Below are 24,256 nucleotides of genomic sequence, written 5' to 3'. Positions count from 1 at the left end.
AACTCTCTACTCTATACTTTATACCTTATACTCCATACACTATACTCTATTCTCTATACTCTGTACTCTATAATATATATTTTATACCCTGTACTCTATATTAAAGCCAGTTATTATACAGTTACCATTTATTCAACTCGTCTTTGGTTTACAAAAATTTGGCTTTCGTTAGGAAACCAACTAGGAAAAAAATTTTCGTTGTTCGAAATTTGTTTAAAAAATATGTTTCCTCCCTGTTAGCTAAGTTTTGTTTTAGTAATGGAGAATTTAAATTATTTTTACCTTTTTACTAGAGTGCTGATAGTATTTTCGCGGATGCAATGCGCACATATACCGATCAACTGCCATGCAGACCAATATTACGGCACTTTGTTGCGAGAGTGCACCGCGGAGCAGAGCCTGAAAGTAAAGATAATGCATTAAATATATATTTGTATCAATCTGGAGATATATGTACTTATATCGGATAAAACATATTAAACAGTAGATATTGTAGGTGTGAAACGGTGTATAAATAAATATAATAATATAAAATGATTATGGTTTACAAGGGTTTATAGATACAACATTTTTCTATACTCAAACCGTAAGTAGCGATAATCACCGAGATTACAGTCTATTTTGAAGCAAAACTTAAATCGGAACAATAAAATAATAACGAAAGTTTTGTTGTATTGTCCTCGGTGGTAACTGTGTTGAATACTCGATACTTTTTTAATGCGCAACGAACTTTTCAATTTGCCTGGTGTCTTCTTTATTTCTGTTTATTGTTGACTTAATTCCAGCAACCGACTGATTCTTATTTACTGAAAGAGTACCCTGCAACAAAAATGTCACACAAAACTTCGTTTAAAATTAAATTTATAATTCACTGTGGAATTCACATCTACAAAAGCATATAATATTAACGCCGTGGGTGGGTCAAATCTGCACTCGTATTTACTGTGTCATTGTACTAAATGTTACTGAACTATACACTCTATAATTGTTTTAATTTGGTTTTAAGGGGGCAAGTATGCTTAAATGTTTAAATAAATCGATAAAAATCGATGTTTTGTATTAATAATCGACAAAAAACATTTGTTTTTACGTTTTTTTTTGAAAAATATGTTCACAAAAATTTTAATTGCTCAGTCAGATCGAAAATACGGAAAAAGTCGACTAGAATCGATATTTTATTTCATAAATAAGAGGAAATATGGTTAGGCAGTGACAAAATCGATATTTTTATTTAAAAATTGTTAAACCTTTTGAAAAATATGTTCCTAAAATTTTTAAGGCAAATTCTGACTCGGAAATAAAATAAGTATGTAAATAAAGTTAGACGTTTAAAAGCATTAACAAAAATCGATATTATATTTATATATAATGTAAATAGGGTTAAATGGTTGAAATATCGATACAAATAAAAAATTTGATTTTTTTTATAAATGGGTTTTAAGTTTTTTTTCCCCCGAAATTGCATTTCAATATTTCGCATTGGAAAATAAGACGAAACAGTTAAAAAATCGATATTTTATGTCATAAAAAATAATCGAAAAGTAATCGATTTTTTATTTAATAAATTATTAGTAGGACTATAGAAAAATATTTTTACAAAATTTGTGTTGCAATTTTCTGACTCGAAAATAAAGCGGAAAAAAGGATATTGAATTGACAAAAATCAATACCTAATTTCATAAATAAGGGAGAAATAGGATTAGATGATGAAAAAACATTAAAATTAAATTTTTTGTTTTGTAAATTGTTGTAAAATGATTGAAAAATATTTTTCCAACTTTTATTTGACTATTCTAAATCGTTCTATTGTTATAAGTCATCAAAGTGAATGTAGACAATTAAGTTTTTTTTTGTTTTGAACCTTGTTAAAATAAAATGTTAAATTTTTTTATAGCATTTAGGTTCATAGAATAGAGGGATTTACAAAAAAGTAAGTTCCACTTGTTGGATTTCAGTTGAAAATTGCGGCTTTCAGAAAGCATGCTTGAGACTGAGTGCGATCTACATCATGGGGTCACTAATATCTTCAGTGTTTTCCAACGAAATTCTTCAAATAGTATTCTCAAATTTTTCCTAATTATATAAATTCAACGAAATTCTTAAAATATTTCATAGAGTGTGTGTTTATATCTGATTCTCAAATTTTTAATAATTGTATAAATTTGGTATACAGATACAAAATTCAAGAACATCAGTGAGAAAACATTGTCTCATTGTAATTACCCAACTCCCTTAAGTTTGGTATTTTAAAGTATTAAAATATCGTTGCTAGACACACTCACAAATACATATTTACTTAGTTTCATACAAATGTTTATTTACCGCGTGTAAATTTGCATAATTCTCTGCAAGTGGGAAGCTGAAATTCCACAAGTGCTTGCTTTGTTTACATAGCGAAGTTAAATTTGGCGCAAGATTACTGCTGCAATTAATATATATTTATGTTTGTTTGAGTGTGTGCTTTTGAAAATGAAACTCTTCGACTTCAATTACTAGCATATAACTACTATTGCAGGCGCAAACACACACCCATACGCCTGCAACAGCATACCTTGCCTTTGTGACCGGTTGTGTAAGGTTGCGCCCACTTTGTTGAATTAATAGTTGCAAGCACAAAAGTAGCAAGTAATTATAGCTTTAAGATGAGTGCAAATTTGGTGATTAATTAGTTTGAAATTATGTTTGCGAAATGCTGGGGAATATGCTTACACAAAAGCAAATAATATTGTGATTACTTATACGCCGTGTTTGCCCCAAAGCGGCACGCACATTTAATTGTGTTAATTCGCCTAAACATGTTATTTAGTTATACACTGTATAATAGCGTCAAAATTAATTTAGCAGTGAAGTAATCTTAATTACTCTGAGCCTCATTATGCATAGTAATTGGGACATCCAAATATTTATACATATCTAGCTCTCATGAGCAATACTTTAAACAAAAAATGGCATGAATTTAGAAAAATTTAAGAAATTTGTTGACCGAGCCCCACCCTGTAATACATATATACCTTAAAAACCATTCGGGCACACATTTTTCTCGTATCTCTTCATACAGTGTGTAAATGGGTTAACCGTATAATAACTTACTTATAGTAGGATGTATAACGTTCATGTTGAAAAATATTAAAATTATAAAGAAAAAAAAATACCAACAACAGTAGTAATCAATTGTATATAATAGATGTTACAAAAGGACTGCATAGAAATCAGTGAAAAAACGCACTTTTTGGGCGTGGTATCGCCCACTTTTAGGTGAAATCTTATACTACAGGAACTATTAAAACAATTTCAACTGAATTCGCTGCATACGATTATTTTGCTATCTTTAAAAATGAAAGAGGGCAAAATCAAAATACAATCACGCCTAATTCTCACAAAACACTGTTTTATATTCCTTATTTTTCACTTTAAATTATATGTCTACATCAAATACCAGTTAATATATCAGAATATACCTTGGCAAATAGTGTTTTTAAAATGTTGTGTCTCCCAACTAAAAATTGTCGAAGTCGAAACTTACTTTTAAAACCACATAAATAACTAATATAAGGTTCTCGGTATTTATAATATATATATATATAAATAAATATTATATTGTGAGGTATATTATCGTGGGCGCTTGTGTTGAAAATGTATAAAATAGGTTCAAAACTCCCCCTTGATGTGGGGGATACCTAGTATAAGAATTTTTAAACTTCCAGCTGACTATGTGCGGCATGTCCGTCTTTTCCTGGTAATAATGCGGCGTGGTGCCAAAATGGGTAAATTCTAGTCAACATTTTCATTAGTCGCCAAAAAATGACTCTACAACTTCTGGGTTATAAGGCTTTTCCTTGTGTCTAGTCGCGACATCCGGTCTGTTTTAGGAAACATCGAAGATCCTATAAAAAATGAGCAGCATGACCAGCTCAGGCTGTATATACGTGAACGAATCTCTCAGTTTTTGAGATATCGATTCGAAATTTTGCACACATCTCCAAGAAGCTGCTTATTTGTTGGAACCGCCGATATCCCACTAATATAGCATATAGCTGCCATATAAACTGAACGATCAGAATCAAGTGCTTGTATGGAAAACTTCTTCATTTGATGAGATATCTTCAAGAAATTTGGCAAGGATTATCGTCTAAGACAATGGCGTAATCTTTCAAGAAATTGTCTAAATTGCATCACTATAGCATATAGCTGCCAAACAAACTAGTCGACCAAAATCAAGTTCTTGTGAGGAATCGTTTGTATTTGAGCAGAGTATTATAGCTTTAAGTTAACGTTGAATCGTATTTAGATTTATCTTAAGAGATTTATTTTGCATCATCAGTCACAACCCGATTCAAAAACGGCTGCTTTTAAACGTCTTCTTTCAACGACTCTTGGCTTCAATGAATCTATACCAACCAATCTGTTAGATTATAAATTAAATGCATTTAATCGTTTAAGATTGCTGCTTGAGTGATTCTCAATGATTATGTGAGTTCTTTTTTGCTTGGCAATAACATTCATCGAGTAATGTTTTCAGCTCCTCATCTTCAAACGAATACAGTAGACCCAATACTACAAACAATGATTTTTCTTATATTGCAAACTGCAAAAATTATAAAGTGTGTGTTACGTCCAAACTAAGTTTTTTTTAGCCACTGAAAAACATATACATTTTACTCGTTCAAAATGCTCTTCACCAAACCTACTTCCATTGAAAATTGTAGATCAACAAAATAACTCTAATATACTCTACTAAATTCGCAGAATCTTGCAAAGTTTAATTTTTAATTCTATATACATTTGTATGTACTCTTTACATGTACTATATCTAAAAAAAATAAATTATATCTCGTTTATTGCACCAACTTCAAAAAAATCAATAAAATGTTATTCGATCATTTATTATGTGTAGCAAAATTTATTACTCGCAGTGGCAACGCACGCAAGCAGCTAAATTTTAACAAAACCAACTTTCTCGCACAACGCCTTACTGAAAAACTAACACAACAACAACACAATAACTGTTTATTTCCACTTAACTTCCACTTAATCGATTACACAGATTTCTTAGACAGGAAAAATAAAGAAAAAGATAAAAAAAAAGTCAAAACTATTAAAGCCAGCTCGTCGCCTCGTTGCTTATGCTTCTCCAGGAATTTCGAGCAATTTGGCAACTGTGCAAATTCGTGGCGAAAGTGAAAAACTATTTTCGCATAGCGTTGCACTTTTCGAATTTCACTGACGCACCAACACACACATACATAAACGCATGAGCGCTACTTGGCCACTATCAATGCTTGGCCGACACACAACGCACGTTATTTGTACCGTTATTGGTATGTATTTTGTTTCGCATTATCAGCCACTTAAGTCGCCTAGAAGTTTTCTTGCATTTCATTGTTGTTGTTATTAATATATATATAGTTTTTGCTGCTTCTGCCGCCACATTGTCCACTCTACATAGAAATGTATGTGCTACACGTGTAGCAAAATTTAACAACAACAACAACATAACACATAAATGAATAAATAAATGCTTGTAAGCTCGCATAGTTTATCTCTTGTTGCCTGTGTTGGTGTTGTTGTGGCTGTGGTGTGCGTCTTTAGTTCAATTTTTCAACATCTATCTACTTGTGCTTCTTCTTCTCCTACTACTACGTTTGCTTCTACCGAATTTTATGTCGCTCATACGCCAACGCTTACCTGTATTTGGCAAAATATCTCGCCGTACGGCCAACAATGAAAGAGCGCTGGCAACAGTCCAAACGGTGTGATAAGCAGTCCAATGGTGAGGTCATTTAAAGCCAGAGAGGTGAGCAGATAACGCGGCTGCAAGTGGAAAAGAACAGAGGACAGAAAAAGTTAGTAAGCACGTACTTATGTATATATGTATGTATATATTTATGGGTGTATGTGTGTATTGAAAATGTATCTAACAGTAAGCGACAACACAATGTTAGTAAATGAGAAAATCGTTTAATGAAAATTTTCGTTTGCAGTAGATTTAGTAGCAGCAAGATAGTTGTTGTTGTAATGAAATTTAAAGGCAAAATATAATAATAAAATAAGAAAAAACGTTAACTTCGACTGCAGCGAAGCTTTAACACGCTTCACATAAAAGGGTATTAAAAGAGTTTTACCTTGATTTTTATCAGCCAATTTGTATGGCAGGTATATACTATAGTGGTCCGATCTGAATGATATATTCGAAGATTGTAGCGATGTCTAAAATAATAATCTACGCCAACGTGTGAAAATTTTCAGATTGATATCGCAAAAACTGAGAGACTAGTTCGCGTATATACAGTGAGACGGACAGATGGACGGACAATCTAAATCTAATCAGATCCTTACACTGATCATTTATATATATACTTTATAGGATCTTTAATATTTCCTGCTGATTGTTGCAAACTTCATGGAAAACTTAATATACCCTGTTCAGTTTATAAAAAAGTCCATAACTTTCTTGACGGCCTTCAAGTGTTTGAAAATAAAAAATAAAGAATAACGAAAATTTGTAAGGTATTGTCTATATAAATATGATATTGAAACTTATTAAAATGGCACACTTTTACAAAAGAGTCGAATTTTGGTCAGAAATTGTGATGATTTGTGGATAATATTAGTGACTGATATGGCAGTTTACCTAGTCGAGTCTCTAAATAAAAAATAAAACTTTTTAAAATTCTATTGGTCAGATTCTATTGGTCAGATTCTATTAGCAAGAATTACGAGTTCTTTCTGCCATCATGGAAAGTTTAATTCTGATTCTTGGTCGAAAAGTATTAACATTTTTTTGCAATGAGAAAAGTGAAAAAATCATTGGTTGAATTTGAAACATTTTTTATGTAAGCCGTGTTGCAACGAGCCATTAGTCGTTATCGATTCGTCATTTCTCAGCTCATTAAATTTGGGTGCAACTCTCGTAACACGAAAGTTATAAATTAAAGCAATAGCAAAATAAGCAAGTTGAACTCGATAGAAGAGAGTAGGCGAATATTTTATTAAAGTGGTATAATTATTTTTGCCAATGCTACCAAGTTTTTGTTTATAGATTTTAGACCAATTTTCAATGACAAATAAGATAAATAAGATTTAATAAAAAAGACAAATGTTCAATGATAAATAACCCAAATAAGATTGTATAACAAATATTCAGATTTTAAAACGTCACTCGGCTTGTATACAAACATTTTTTAATTTTAGTAAATAAAGACTCAATTTAAGGTATTGTTTTTTCTGAAAACGTAAAACATGTATGTACGTTGCTTTTTCAGTGCTGCCAGTCTAGTTGAACAACTGGCATAACGTGTTCGATACACTACTCTCTAAGGCTTAAAAAATCAAAGCTAGCTGCTATCTATATACTTCGAGATTACGGTTTGTTGTAATAACTGCCCATAAGACTAAAACACTTTCTGTTTTTTAATTTTGGCTTTCTTTGTGGCTTTCTTGAAAGTTCCAAAAAGAACTTGGCAATATTTATTTACCGTACTGGTATAAAGAATATTATGACGGCAGCATTTTAGCATTAACGCATGGTTACCTCGTTCACCTGCACTTCTTAAATGTCTCTCATAACTCAGCAAATTGAAGGTTTAAATAGATTACACTATGATTTATAGACAAATTCCATTCTTCTCATTTTTAGTAACAGAAATCTCAACTAACTAACCGTAAATCTCCGACTCTCACTTGTCATAATTTTATCTTATTTTAAACAATACCGCCCATCCGCTCAATCGCAACTGCCTGATTGCTACTATTTGCTGTGCGACTACTCCCAGCTCATCCCCCACACTCACCTGCTGATGTATATAGGGCGAATAGCGACGATTGTTTATTACAAATATGACCAGCGCATTGGCACCAATCACGCCCAGCGTCAATATGAGTATGAGCACCGCCTCGATAGTCTCCGCAATGCCGATGTGTGCAATGAAATTGTGGCTGGTATAACGTGGATGGGAGCAGCTTGAGTTCTTAACAGTTGGCGGCACGAGTAGTCCACCGGCTTTTAGGTCCATTGCAGTGCTGGCGAAAGGAAGTGTGAAAAGAGCAGAATAGAAACGAGTGTCAGTGAAATAGTGGAGAGTAGATAAATAAAAAAATTTGTTGCAGTAAGCAATAAAGTTCAAGTAATATTCCATATATTTACGTGTATTGTTGTAATAGATATATTTGCCGGATGTTAGTTTTAGCATATAAATCAATAGCACAAGTGGTACATTGGCCGCGAGTACTTGTGTGTGTTGTGGGAAATAAAAAAATATATATGTGTAAGCAAAATATAAGATGATATATGGGATTTTTGTTGATTAAAATGAGAGCATTGTCTCGTTGACTTAACGAATGGATGACGTTTGAATTGTGTTATTATTGAATGGTGTTCAATTCTTAAATAAAAACATTACAGTCAGTCCACTTACTCGGCCGTTTTATTTTTAATGGCGCCTTAAAAACTTTTCAAATTTCGTGAAGATATATAAAATAAAAAAGTTTTTTACACAAGAACTGCATTTTATTTGGTCAGTTTGTACGGCAGCTATATGCTATATTGGCGTGATATCAGCGATTTCATCTAACCATAAGCAGAAATGGACGTGTGCGAAATTTTAGAACGATATCTCAAAAACTGAGAGACTAGTTCGCAAATATACAGACGGACTTGGCTTAATCGACTCACATCCTCACGTCATTTATGTATTTATTTTATAGGGTCTCCGTTGTGTCAAAACCAGTCTTTTCCGATACTAAAAGCTACTGAAAATTGTCGTCAGCTGTCGACAAAGCATGCCCATCACAAAGCTACTTGTATTAAGTGCACTGATTTCGATAGTTCACCTAGTGATAAATGGCATGAGATCTAAGTTGTTTTGACTTAAGTTTACCAAAGACGGAATGTATAGCTTAGAAGAAGTGAAGCTAAAGTGTGGCCAATTACCAAAAAATATCTTGACTTTAATTATACTTTACTACAGGTGTTTTTTATCCAAACTCTGTTCAGCTTACTAAATTAAGAGAGTGAGTGGCCCAATCCAAACTTTTCGGTCTCTGGGTCTTTAGCGCTTATTCAGTTAGAGAGATTTATTGCTGAATGAAATATTAATTATCAAGTAAAACTGTAAGTGTTATGTTTAGTCTCACCGATTGAGAGACCCAGAAAATGTTAACTGTTTCAAACGATTCGTGCAGTAGGTAGGTATATCCTTCAGGATCCCAGGTTATACCACAAAACGATACATATTTTATCTAAATCGCAACATTTTAACCATACTAAATAAAACCAACGATCTAATATAAATAATAATAAATTTATTTTTACTAGACCTTATATAAAATAGAAATGAAGCAAAAGCTGCTTAGCCACTTGCCAACTTAGTTGCATAAAATGTGCCGTCGCCAAGCAGCCTTTTGCGTCCATCTCTGTTTTAATTTATATGCAATCGCAAAAAAATTTCAGTCGCCAAGTTGTAGCCTTGTTTATGCATTTTTTACTTCTTATAAAGATTACCACATAATTTTTTACCATTGTTATTCATTTTTGGTTTTAACTTGCAACTCTGTAGCATTGTTTTGTTTTTGTAATTATTTATTTGTCTTATTTATGACATTTATGTATGAATTGTTTATTGTTATGGTTTAGTTATAAATAAATGCTTTGAGACATTTTCTAATATTCAGCCACAAAAATGCATAAAATGCAATTTTCAGTTTTTGGCTCCGTAGCCAAAGGATTATAAATCTGTCACCAAAAGCTCCATGGGCTGCACAATTTAAGTCATGAAGTTTGCAGATAGAAAAATTTTGTATAAAAAGGAAATAAGTAAGTAAATGTACGGTAAATACAAAATGGATTTTGAGATTAAAAAATATGCAAAAAATTTTAAAGTTCTTATAAGCGTTGAAAGTTTATTTTTATATAGAATTTTTATTTATAATATTTCATCGAAATTGCAAAGAAAAAGATTTTCATATTAAAAGTTTATGAGTTTAGAAAGCACCAGAGATAAACGAGAGGTTAATTTAGCAGAATAGTATCTCTGAGACATCAAACCGGTACAAAGAATATAACTTAACGCTTTGATTGTGGGCTGAATTGAACTAACTTGTCTCTTTCAAATAAAATGTATTGAGACTGGTGTTGCCTTTCAATATCGAGAAATGATCAGAATGTCAAGAAGAATTGATATTTATATTATGTGGAAGCGAGGAGTTGACCAAACTTTTCATTCCGCGAAGTTAGATATACACATATACTGGCACACCAAATAAGATCAATTCCTCCCTAACGTAACTCTTTCACCATTTCATGTTCTAGTGAGAAAAATCTGGTAATAGAACTTCCAGACCTTACATGCCAGACAAACTTGGCTTACAATTATACCCAATCTTAGAGGAAGTACATTTGACTGTCATGAGCTTTTTTGCTATACGATAGATGTCTCTGCTATCAACAATGAGCCAAACCCATCCAAGCCCAGTCAATATGCCGCTAACTCCTACATTTTAAATATGTGGATTTTCTTCCGTCTATCATAATAAAATATTGGAGGATAATGGATGGTATATGTCTCTGCTGTCAATAGGGATCCAAAACGATCCAAGAACGGTCGATCTGCCTGCTTACGGTTATGTCGATTTTCTGCCGTCGGTCAACATACTATATAAGGTTGAAAGCGAATGAATAATATAAGTACATACGGTTCTCTGGTCCTTATACATATGTCACATATATTTATTTTATTTTCTTGAGAGAATTTCTTAAATAAAATTGTGCACCAAAATTAGATAAAATCGGTATAAATTTAGATTGAACTGTTTTTTTTTCGGCCAGAACCTCATTCCTTCTTCTATCACTCATGTACCAAAATTATTAATATTTCAAAAGTGTCTTAATTTTAGAGTTTGGAATTTGGGTTTTAAGAAGATATAATAATGAAACTAGTTACTAAAATACTTGAGGATATCTCACACGCCAGTGATGCTTACAATCAGCTTTACTAATTCGATACTCCAACGATTTACATAGAAGTCGTTCGGAAATATATAGACAAACAAAATTCAATTAAAATCCCAAACCGAGAGCTACGTTCATTCCATGCGGACCATAAAAAAACTAAATTAGAAATACTTTGGAATATGGAAGCTCATAACCGCACCCTTAACTTTTCGTGTGGATAAAAACTTAGTAAGTGTATCCGTTGTTCTTAAATGTGCACCTCAAGCTTTTACATTCTTAAATCGATTTACTTCAAGCAATTCTTGCATGCCTCTTTTGCGGCCGTCTTTTGTGCTCCAAATCTCGCCAATCTGCTACTCAATGCAAATAAAGATATTATGTAAAACGGTGAAATTAAAGCAATAAGAAATGAAAGCATATCAAATTTAATGCAAATGCGCACAAAAATCTCAGTGACGGATTACGAAATGTTGCAACATGGCACGAGTACGCCAGCCAAGAAAACGAGGGCGGCAAGCAAGTTGAAGACGTCAGCTTCATTATCGCCACAGCTGCGACTTAGCCAGTCGGTCGCCACACGGTGGACTGAATTGTACAGGCTTTTGATAAGACAGTCGTTGCTATTAATTTGCATGAAAGGATAAATTGATGTGCTGCATAGTGATAAGCGCGAAGGCAGCAAGCCGAGAATAAAGTGAATCAGCTAATGGCGAGTGCGATGCGAAACAGTCGTAAAAGTTAAAGTTGTAGTAGCGCAAATTTGTTACACTGATTAAAAGCCGAGTGAAGGAAGAGATGAAAAAGAAAACGACAGACATGATAGCGAAAAAAGTTCGTGCTGTCGGTGATTTGTAAAAGAAAGCACAAATAACTGTATAAAACTGTGACTGCAAAAAAAAACTTAGATAAAGTTATGAGAACTTCGAAAAAGAAAATAAATGGAATTAATAATATTGCTAAGGAGTTGGTAATAACGGTTATCAATATCTGTTGCCTTTAAGCTTAGTAGAGTAGTAAGCGACTGGAGGAGTAAGCGACTACATATAATTTATTTTTCTCCGGTATATTTGGTAGCTCTTTTTATAGTTTTGAAATTTTTAAGCTCGAGTTCTCATACCATCAGGCAAAGTTTAAGAAAACTTGTCTGTATCCAGATAAGTTCACAAGACAGAAATATGTTCTAGCTTGGCTTGAATGACGCGACTCCGCGATAGTTAAAACCATAAATCTGTAATTAGTTTTCGATAGTCCTTAACACCCGAAAGTATTTTGGTAAAATTTTGACAGTCAAAAAGTATTGAGTGTGAAATCGAGAAATTAATGCTTTTTTAGCCATTACAAAAGCAATTTTTGGAGCAACCGTGAGTTATATTTTGGTCTTGCTTGATCGCTAAAACTCGAAGATTTACAATTTTATTACCAATAAGTGAGAAGTCGCTACGGCTACATGGTCAGAAGTAGATTATAACTGGCAAATAGTTTCCTACATTGTCCTTATTGCCCGAAAGCTTTTATAATGCTATCGATCCTACCCAATATATATCCAATATAGTTAAATAAAGTTGTAGAACACATTAAGTTTCAGTCTTTGGAATCCAAATACCAGTATATATAATATATCTTTCAGTGAAACTGTATGTAATGTATTGGCGCCACGATCTGTGTGTGTTCCACACAATTTAACACAAAAAACTCATGAACCGAATTACCATCTGCGAATCGCTGACAACGTTGATCGATTACAGTTTTGGTAGAACCGCGATGAGCAGGCGAAAACTGTGGACAAGCTAGGATCAACGGCCAGGAAGGTTTTGCAATGTGTTAGGTGAGATTATAGTGATTGGATATTGGACTGATTGAAGCGGTCATTTTTGGCCAATAGGTGAGGAATGGTGTTACATCAAGACAACGCCAGGACATACACATCGTTAGATAACTTGTTTAGGAGTTACCTATGCATCCATATTATAGTTATGACCTGGCACCAAGTTATTATTACCTCTTTTTGTTAAAAATAGCCTTTTTTTTAATCAAAACGTGTGTTTCTATGATACTACGAAATTACCTTCAAATTGACAACAAGTTGTCGAACGAAACGGATCATACTGACTATGATAAATAGAACCCTTCAATTTAATGCAAGAATAATGTTATTTTCTATTGGATATATTATTCCTTATCGACCTTTGTAAAACGCGTACTTAAACGTAAGAAATTAACAACTTTTCTAAATTGGTGGTTCGCGTCGTTTGATAACCCTTTCCCTAAGGCACCACTACTTCTGTTACTAACATAAGCTAGCCTGGAAAAGGTTGGTTTTCCTGACTATGATTCCCAAAGAAATTTAACTTAGTGCAATTTTCGTTCACTATTTCATTCTTACACTATTGAACGCTATTTTTTTTATAATTTTGCACAAGCTCATGATTTATTCGCAGGGTTTTTCAGACAAATATCTGCGACAGAAAATGCTGAACCCCGCAGCTGACAATGCATCCAATTAGGCCAAATGTATATGAAAAAAATGTGATACCAAAGTAAACGACATATTTTTTGTTTTTAATATTTGGTTGCGGTAAACATATTTACAAATTTAAGTAGAAATATATTCATTTTATATGTCGGCCAGTGACAGATGTATGACCATCATCTGTCATTCGGTCATTCGGCTTGACTGGATGTGATTTTTCAATGTTTTTTGCTTGTTGCTAAAGTTAACGGTTCATAGTCTGAGCGCACGTCGATTCACTTCCTGTTTGGTTTCCGCGCCAACAGCAAGCTTTACCAACACAGTCCTGCTATTTGCACAACTTTCGCATATCCAATTGATACAGCTAGTATTTCAAGCCCCCTCTCTCGCCTTCTCTCTTTTCTTCGCTATCTCCCTCTCACTCCTTCTCTTTGTCTCCCTCAGTTTCACACAGCTCCATCTTTTTTTTGACAGTTAAGCCAAAGCAAAACAAAAATCAAAGCTATTTCATCGTCAACTGCGATAATGGCAGCACAGTTGGCGTCATGTTGCATGTTGCATACTGCATATTGTGTTGACAAGACGAATGAGCCGTCGCGCGCGCTAACTGACTAACTGCACGGACGTGCTGTCATGCCAATTTTTGTAGCGAGTTTTTGCAACATTTTGCTTTTGCTTTTGGTTTTGCTTTGATGTCAAATCCGGAAGCCAAGCGGGTGTTTAATGCGCTGTGATGACAGGAAATTGTGTGAATTGTATTAGACTCCATGGGGCAGAATACACACATAGACGTACTATCACACACACACATATATATATATAAGCAACACGCAACAGCTTTGTGAAATTTGCACTGCTCAAGTTGGCTGATAAATAGCAGTTGCAACATTTGGCAGCACTGACACGCTGCATCTCTGCCGCACTGCCTGTCTGTCTGTCTGCCACAGCAGCATTGTTGCCTTGATTATGGCATAACAAATTGCCAACATTTTGCATATTTCCGCCGTTGAAGAGGAAAATTATCAAACCAATTGTAACAAAAAAGTTTGGCCAACTGCAGTTGAGTGAAATGTGAGCGCGCGATTGAGTGGCTGCGCCGCAACAATGAGTGGGAGTGTAGTTACAGTGACGTATGCTTAAAATTGATGAGATATTGTGGTGGCTTAGAATGACAAGCAGTTCGAGCAGCTGACAGTTTTCGGGTGCAGATAACGTAAAGTAGAAATAACGGCGAGTAGAGTGCTTACTATTTAAGCTGGTTGCAGTTGTGGTTGCATGGGCTAGAGCTTTGCTGAGAAGCTCCTTAAACACTGCAAGTCGGTATTTGAGCAGGTAGAACTAAGGTTTTTAAAGAATTGTAGTGATATATATACAGTGAAAGATTATGGTATACTTTGCGGTAGGAAGTTTTAACTTAAATTTTGGAAAAGATTATTGTTTTAGCTTGAGTGTTTTTATGTTTAGAATGAGACTGATGTTACTCTTCACTAACTTGGAAGTGATTGAGCCGAATAAAGTATGTCCCAAAAATTAGAAAACCTTGTTGAACTGAATGAAAAAAGTCAGATACATCCATCTATCTATTCCATAAATTCAGTGCCGGATCTTAAACCAGGTACTCAAAGGTATTACTTGGTTAAAAATTTGAATGAATTGTTATAGTTTCGGATTTCCCCAGCTTCCATTGGGTACCAGTGAAGCAAAGAAGTGGACCACAGGTGATTAACATCAAATAGATGTCTAAAGGTGTGTGGGATCGAAGGTGGTTTTGCCTTGATCTCGCAAATGCAGGGCAATCAAAAAAGAGGGTTGCTATGTTTTCACCTTTACTTCCTCGAACAGCTTTTGCAACTGTCATTCGGTAAAATTTGTAACCTTACCGCTTGGACATCAATAGCATTATGACCAGTTATGACCTCTCAAATTAAGCAGCGGAGCTCCTACCCGTTCACACTCCAACAGTAACCTGTTCTTCCTTGCCAACTTTTCAATTTTACGGTTGTTTGCGATTCCACTGTGACCTGATATGCTAACTAGTTTTATCTAGAACTAATGCGATACCGTTGAGGTTAGGCATTACTTATACAGCCTCGAGTGCACGTTCATTGAGTTCAAGGCTAGTATTGCCTCCTTGCTATCGGACTCAATTTACAAAGCAAGAATAACTGAGAAATTTTAAGCAATGTCGCTTTCGTTGGAACGAGTTCACATTAAGATACCCGACCGGTTGGTTAAGTACGACGTTAGGCTTTAGTAACAGTGTTAAAGGAACGTCTAGATTTGATAGTATGATAAGACATCTTTTGAATTTGTACGTTTTGGGGGATATAATTCTGAATTTTTCATCCATATATGCCTAAAGGACAAAAGCTTTCAAATCAAAGGAATATTGTTTTCTTTTTTATGCCTCCTATCGCTACTACGTATCAACAAATCAAAAAAAAAAAACCTTTGTGTGCGAAAACATTTCGTTGTGCTAGTTACGCCCAAAAAATGCAATCAAACACCCTCGAGCGCCATGAGCAAAAACAATTGACCTAGACAGATTGATAGTTTTTGGTGGGATTTCTTTAATACTTTGCCAAATGGCTTGTGGAGAGTGAAAATACAACATTCATACACTTAGCGAAATAAACGTCAAAATGTCCCTCTGAAGGGGTTTACAGCTTCGGTGTAGCCAAGTTAACCCTTTGGTTCTTCATAACAATTTGAGAACGTTTTCGATATTATGAGCCCACTGGTAATTGTTATACTTATTACTGGATACAAACTGTGGTGGGATACTCCTTTGCTCTCTACCTTCAATTATTCGCTAAATTTAAACTTTTAAGAAATATTTATGGAGAAGGGTAGATTGTTTCTGAAGGTCGGAAGGGTTCAAGCACACTATCATTATAATTTGCAGTCCGATTTGTATAATTTAGGATTTGTGTTAAGGATAAGTGATCTCTGCTTGATAAACTTTTACTCGCTAGGTGTCGCTAATGTATAATTATTACTGGGAATCAATTTGTGATCTCTTCTAGATAAACTTTTACTCGCTAGGTGTCGCTAATATATAATAAATACTAGGAATCAATTTGTGGTCTTATATTACTCGCTAGGTGTCGCTAATGTTTAACTACTATTTATATGCATACTTTATATGTTCACCGACGTTTTCTTTTAGGTGTTACAAGTTTCGGGACAAAATAACGAGATATAGATCACGTGTAAAAAAACCTAAAAATAAATCGGTTGACATGGCGTATATATATATATATACTTAAGTTGAGGGTCGAGGAGTTTACATCACGAAGCGGAAAATAGTTTATTATATTTTCTCAAAATTAATATTTGACTTTTAAATATCATATAATTTCTTTTTAAAGAATTTTTGAAAGTGTCTTCCAGTGTCTCTTCTTGCAACAACAATCCACAAATAGCTGCCACACACAGTTAGGCCACAAACAGTAAGTCAACGCGTCCGCGTCGAGTGCTAAACTTGTCGAAATTTATCTGCGGACAAATCTGTGACACATTAATAAACATACACACACACAGCCACACTAGCGACAACACATTTATACAGCTACCAATATAGTTGTCAAATATAATTGACGCCAACAGTTTGACATTACACAAGAGCTTTGTGCAACTCTGCGTGAGTATGGACGCTTTACGCACAAACATGGTAATATGATATACATATATATATATATGTGTGTGGGTCTGTTGCTTGTATGTGTAGATTTGCGTCGCACGTCATTAAGCTGTTGACGCGGCCTCATATCCACCATGCTGTGATTGACGACATTTGATGGGTCGCAAACTGGCAGTGGCTAAATGCTATGCGACCAAATATGCGAACGACCGCGGCTGACCGTGTATGCTGTGCGCTCGTATATACACACACACGCATGTTCAACCACGAATGCGACTGGCTGATTGAGGACACTTGCGCTCATATTGCAAATTGCCGCTACAAGCTGTGTTCGTTGTTATTGGCCAACACTTCGGTGTCATAAAATATTTAAACTCATTAAAGGGGTCTCTTTGTGTGTGTGCGTGCTTTAAATTTAATATGCGCTTTTCGCATATATTTCGCAATGTATATACAACTTTTATGCTTTGAAAAAATGTAAATTTGCGCGCACTTATTTAGTATTAATTAAAATTTGGGCTAAATGCATTAGTTGTAGCGTCACTAGCGGTACTTGTGCGTTGCGGCAAGTGGCAAGCATTGCATCATTAACATGAACTCCATAAAAGTCACGCGCCAAACTCAATTTGACAAGCGTAATACAATGAAATGCATAAGTGGCGCGAGAAAAGAGAATGACATATTTCTAACCAGTTAGTGGGTAGTTAGGCGCTTAAAGACTCATTCTGAACTTAAAGTGTGTGAATTTCAGAAATTTTCGATTTAAATTTGCTGAGCGGGAACACGGAGTTCACTAAACACAGCGCTTCATTAAACTGTAACCGAATCATTTTTAGGTGCACTCCATGAGCTGAAATATAATTTTCTGCCGGAGGTCTCCAGTTCGACTTCGAATTTGTGGCCTGCAACAGCCCCACGTGATCTGATTCTCTGGATTGGATGAAAAACTGTCAAAGAGTTGTTTTAAGACAGACTCCAGCTGGAGCCAGCTTTGATAAAAAGTGTGTCTTAGCGATGTAGTTCCACATCATAACGTTTATGAAGAACTCATAAGGTTTAAGGACTACGCTATATGCCGTTAGAAAGTTAAGATTTCGTACCAGATAACTTTTCAGTTAGAAACTGGTTAGCGAAGACGGTGATGGTCGTATGACCATGAGCCTGGTTCAAAATTCGCTTCAAATGAAGCTTGTCAAAGATGACTGTTCTAATTTTTTGCCAATAGCGTTGAGAATTTTCCTTACAGTGGCATTCTGAAGTTATCGTTAAAATAGCAATCATTCTAACTATGCAAGTAAAAACCTGAATTTAACCCGAAAATACTAGATACATATTTACTAGCCTTTTATATTATTCGACAGTTGATTGACGGTTTTCATTGTAACTTTAAACTGGTAAAAGCATGTCACTCTGCAAAGAGAGTTAGACTGGAGGCCACAGTAATCCACCTACTAGCATTTATTGGCTGTCAAAGTAAATCCTATCAATACCGGTGCAGCTCCATTTGCAACCAGCACTTATTAATCTCAGTCAGTTGCTATCAGCATATGGTGAGGCTGAACTAACTAGAAGCCGCCTTGTGCTAATGGTGAAATATTGTTTGTGGGGGTTTGGTTTAATAAGCAACTGTTCAGTGAGCCACTGAATTAGGAGGATACAAGCATTGGCTCTCGCATTGTGTTGTTGGATAATTAGCAAGTGATGCTGTTGCTTGCACAGTCGTGTAATTTGTGTACATATGGCATCACTAAAGGTAACTAGGAGGCTAAGCGCAATGGCTATGAAACTTGGGTGTGTACATCGATACTGTGGTCCTATTTGATTATTTGTGTTGCATAATATGACTAGGTGTATATGTTGCTCTTATTATCAGTGGAATTTCGGTGGTTTGAAGTTGTTTTGAATGTTGAAACTGAAGGCATTGTCATAGGTTATTTTCGTGGCTATTAATATAAGGCATCATTTAACCGATTAAATGAGGCATTCACTCTTCTTCAAATGAAAACGTGTTTTAACTAAAGAGAGAGAGAGAGAAAGAGAAGAAGAGAAAGAGAGAGCGATATCTATGTATATATAGAGAGAGCGAGAACTCGCATATAGTGATAATATGCGGTATTCAAATATGTATCTCGAAAACCGAGTGGATCATATATATCATGTTATGTTGGGATGCTGGGTGCCGCATTTGCTCGCTCCCGACAAGAAGCGCAACCAGGAGACCAGTATGTGACATTGTTTAAGCACAATTCAACAGAGTTTCGAGACCATCGTCGAAATAGTCGAAACAGTGAACTGGGATAAGATGTGAGCTGCATCAACTAATTGAAGAAGGGCGGCAGAGGATCTCGTAGAGCCTCTACTATGCCGAAGTAATGTGCTGACTTGACGCCAAATTGTAGTAAGTGTAGCAATATTTTCCGGAGCAAAAGTGCTTTTCCAACGTAACATGACAAAGCTCCGGTCCACACCTGCCACATCGAACGTATTGCTGCTCCATCCACATTATACTACAGATTGACTTCATACGATTTCGTTTTACATGCTGCTTTCGCAGCAGTAGTTTGAGTCTAATGAGAAGGTTTTCGATGCCGGCAGACCAACTTAAAAGTCATACAGAAAGCGCAGTTCTCAGTCGAGTTAGTGAAGTACCAGCACCGCTTGGTCAAGTAAATCGAGCCAAAAGGAGACTATTTGCCGAAATATATCGGCAGACTTTTGTTTTTCTTAATGAACCACTCTCATATAGTTAATATTTAAAAATATCTAATTAATGAAGAATTTATTTCAGAGTTTTGTTTGTTGCGCTTGCTCTTTTACGGTTTCGTTTCTCTTGAGTTGGGAAAAACCATACACAATTGGATTCCGAGGATTTGTTTAATCTACATACACACGAATTTATACACATTTCCGTACACTTATTCACAGCCGCGCAATTCACCCGCTGCGCTACTTAAACTCCTACTTACCACTTCTGACCCTCATAAATTTGCATCGTAGTTACACTAGTTACTAAGTTACCCTAGTTACCTTAATTCCGTGCCGCGAAAGCGATGTTTGCGCCAATCGAGTATTATGTAATTATATTATATAAATTTGCCTACGCGCATGCACATACATATGCATTTGACTGGGCTTGCAATAGTTCGCCTGCTGCAGCGGCGCTATCATGTGGAAAATTTACAATGATTGCCAATATCGAGTGTAGTTCTCAAACTCACTTCAAACAACAACAACTCGCAGTGAAGTCAACTTGAAGTGAATGGCTTACTAGCGATTGCAAACGAATTGAAACGTAAAGAATTGACTGCGGTTCTCCCCTCCACCATACTCTCAACACCACCACCGCCTCAACCACAATTACCGCACTCGCTTTGCCATTCATTTTAAATGTTTAACCACAATTTTCATTTCCTTCCTTTCTTGCCCTTGCATTAATGCAACTTGTACAGCAACAGCCCTATCGCACTTTCGCGTTTTAGTTTCGAATAAATTTGCGGTGAAATGAGTGTAAGAGAATAAAGAAACGTTAACTTCGGCAGCACCGAAGCTATAATACCCTACACAGGTGCATTTCTTATAGCAGAAAATTGTATAAAAACATCATTATTTTGATTTTGAACTATCAATTTTTATGACAGTTATATGCTATAGTGGTTCGATTTAAACAATATGTTCAAATATTATAGCGTTTCTTTGGAGAACAATCTATGCCAAATTTTGTTAAAGATAGCTTGTTAAATAAAAAAGTTTTCCATACAAGGTTTTGATATGAAACGGTCAGCTTGTATGACAGCTATATGCTTTAGTACTCCGATCTATATACTGGACTTGGAAGTTAATGGTCTGCCCTGGATAATAATCCATGCCAAATTTCGTGAAGACAACTTCTCGAATAAAAAATGTTTCCATACAAAGACTTGATAATGATCATTCTGTTTGTATGACAGCTGTCATACATGTCTGACAAATGAGCAGTTGTTTGAGGAGCAAAGAACGTTTGCAAAATTTCAGATCGGTATCTCAAAAAACTGTGTTACTAGTTCGCGTATATACAAAAATTTGTTACAATACAAAAAGACGGGCAGACAGAGGTTTATGGCTTAATCGAACTAGCTCGTCACGCCGATCATTTATATATATACACTTTCTATGATGTCCAACGTTTCCTGCTGGGTGTTACAAACTTAATATACCCAGTTGAGAGTATATATATAAGTGTGTGTGTGTATTGCTTGTAGGTATATATATGCATTTACATATGCATTTGTGTGCAAGTTTTCATATGTATTTCTATGTGTATGTGATTCAATGAGCTTCGACTACTTTTCACTTTGTTTATGCAACTTCAACGCTCTGCTGCAGTGGCTCGTCGGTGTGTAGCGATTAGTCGTGTGCATCGGTTGGAAACCAAATTGAAATGTAAATTAGTTTATTGTTCGTGGTTGCTTTGGAAATCAACTAATGAAGCCACTTTGTCTTACACTTTTCGCGCCAATTTTCTTGTTTGCTCGAAACCACGGATATTGCAATAATGATTTCAATTTTTTATCGCGTGCTTACTGTACAAGTAGAGCAGCATCAAGCGGGAGCAGAGAGTTTTAATTAATGTACGATTTAGCTGGTAGATAAGAAATTTATTGAGTGATTTAACAACGAAATGTGAGTTAAGGTAAATGATGAATGAAGAAAAGTGTAATATATCACTTTCCTAACATCATCTTTAATTCAGCTAAGATCGTTAAAAAATATATGTGCAAATAATAAATTATATGAATAATTACGAGTATATATGGCGTTTACATATTCACCAGATATTTGTGCCAACTTCTCTCGTTTTTTGTGTTATCCTTTAGCCTGTTGTGCGACCAATGGCGGATCCTATAATTCTGAAGTTCCCTAAAAACAAATGTTAGATTTTTATGATGAACTTTTTCAAAACAGATATCTCATGTCCATGTTCCCGCGCAGTACAATAGAACAAGAATAATGATTCCAGCAGTATTGTACATTTAGAGTAGTTATTACCACTGCCGTTTAGGTTAGCGGCACTTATCACTTTTTCCAGCATTATATTGAAGAAGCCGCACGAGAGAGAATCAGCCTGTCTAAACCTCGTCTGGTATCGAACGGTTAAGAGCGGTCCTCCCCGATTTTGACGGCGCTGATGGTTTTGCTCATGCATAACAGTATGAGTTTTGTAGGGATATCAAATATAGACATGGTCTCGAATCGACAGCTCCGGTCAGCGCTGTTGAAATCGGCTTTGAAATCGGTAAAAAGCTGATGAGTGTCGATCTGTGTGTTAAGGGTCTTCTCCAGGATTTGATGTATTGTAAAAATCTGGTCTATGGTGGATTTGCCAAGTCTGAAGCCACACCGACACGATCAGTTTATTTACAATGGACTTAAGTCTTCCACACAAAACTATCGAAAACAGCGGTAATTAGCGTAGACTGCGGAACCTACTTGTGTATGGAGCAGAGTACACTCAAATTCCAATCGTTGGGACTGTATTTTTGCGACCCAATTATGCTTAACAACATGTGTTTTCCAGCTCCTCGCTGCCGACTTTAAACAGCTCAATCGGGTTTCATACTCGAAGTTAAATTTTCCGACAATCAGATAGTATCTATTGTCATTTTAGACAATTTAGACTTAGCAAAGGATGATACGAAGCTTCTACTTGAAGCGTTAAAATTTCGGCTCTTCGGATTAAAAAGAACATTTAAGCATGGATAAATAAAACCCGCGAAACCCTAGTCTAGCGAAAGTGGTACAGTGAATAAGAAAGTGTCGAGATATTACCACTTGACCTCTCCTCATACAACTTTGGTAATTTGCGTAAACCAGTATATTTTTAATCTTACAGCATTGATGCTTATTCGACATTGTTCGGTCAGAACTCCCACCATTACGGCAAAAGGAACCTTGCTAAGAGCAAATAAGTTCAAGGGACTTCTTGCAAACCACTCTGAACTGAACTTGACTGAACTTGCAAACATGCTAATGTTGGCTTTAGGGTTAATAAGCTCTGTAGTGACCAGTTTTCCACAAATCTCAATTTTTACACTGTGAAATATAGTTTTGAACCATCCAGTAATACACACGACATTTTTAAGTTTAATTAAAATATATACACTCCCTTGAAATCCCGTTAAAATTCTGTTAAAAATAAGAAATTAAAATAAAGTTTCAATGCGAAGCCAAAAGCGCTGAAAAGCTCGAAGAGAATAAGTGAGAAAAGTAACTGCGTATAATGCGCTTACTCTAGGTTACTTTTCTTTATGCCTTCTGTAATTGTGTGAGAGTTACTGTTGCGGACAGTTGCAGGTGGGCACAATACTTGCAGTATTGTTTAAGGCAACTTTTAGGGAAGCACAACAGAAAGCGCTTTACAGTTTTAAGCTGTCAAGCAAACGAATAGTGCGAAGTTAAAAGTAGCGAAAAATGACGAAGCTACAGCAAAGTATTACTGGAACGGTAAATTTTTTTATTACAGCGTTTTTATTGTTGTTGCAGCGACATATAATCGTTTCAATTAATTTTTCGGGAATACCTGGTCGTTGATAAACCTCACTTGCAGACACGCAAGTCAATATTGCTGCGTACTAAAAAAATTCTTGATGTCATTTCAGCGTTGTATAGTGGGTCAAATACGTAACATCCGTAATGCGTAATACCTGCATATGATACATAGATAGTTTCTTAAACTCTCTTAAATAGCCGCTGATAATTTTTTCTCGAGCGATTTCTGAACATTTTAAACCATTTAAAATGAATTGAATTGAATTAAATCGGTGCCCGTCGTAGGCAGCTCTTCTAGTTGAACTGTCATCGAGTTGACCGAGTCCAAGTCCTTTAAGCTGATTTAAATTCTGATATATATAATTATTCCGCTTTGCGTTACCTGAAAAAGCCACAACTTTAACAAGCCGTCCTCGCATATCAAGTGCACCGAAATATCGAAGCAGTGTAGGTGGAAATCGTTAAATTTAAATACAACTGTCAGCAATCTCGCATATCTTTGTATATAAATACATACATATATACAACATGAATACATACCTAACCAATATACCAACAGTATACCCAGCAATTGTGCTTGCGGCATTCGCAGCAGTTGTAGTTTCGCGCACTTCCGCCGCCGAAGCTTGTTGTTGGCGCGCTCGCATTGCGAACTTCAATTTCATGCGAG

General features: G+C 35.4%; 1 protein-coding gene across 1 annotated transcript in view; it reads right to left on the bottom strand.

Moving 5' to 3' along the window:
- LOC106614433 (alpha-2C adrenergic receptor) overlaps positions 1 to 24,256 on the bottom strand; it is a 219,257-nt gene that overhangs the window by 29,904 nt on the left and 165,097 nt on the right. Inside the window, exons 3-5 of the mRNA XM_070107917.1 lie at positions 7,791 to 8,019; positions 5,686 to 5,811; positions 283 to 399 (exon numbers count right to left, since the gene is read on the bottom strand). Of these exons, the coding sequence (XP_069964018.1) occupies positions 283 to 399; positions 5,686 to 5,811; positions 7,791 to 8,012 (465 nt within the window). The 5' untranslated portion in view covers positions 8,013 to 8,019. The remainder of the gene's footprint in view (positions 1 to 282; positions 400 to 5,685; positions 5,812 to 7,790; positions 8,020 to 24,256) is intronic.

Source organism: Bactrocera oleae, chromosome 4 (genome assembly GCF_042242935.1).
Source record: "Bactrocera oleae isolate idBacOlea1 chromosome 4, idBacOlea1, whole genome shotgun sequence".
NCBI lineage: Eukaryota > Metazoa > Arthropoda > Insecta > Diptera > Tephritidae > Bactrocera > Bactrocera oleae.
This window is presented reverse-complemented; position numbering and strand designations above follow the sequence as displayed.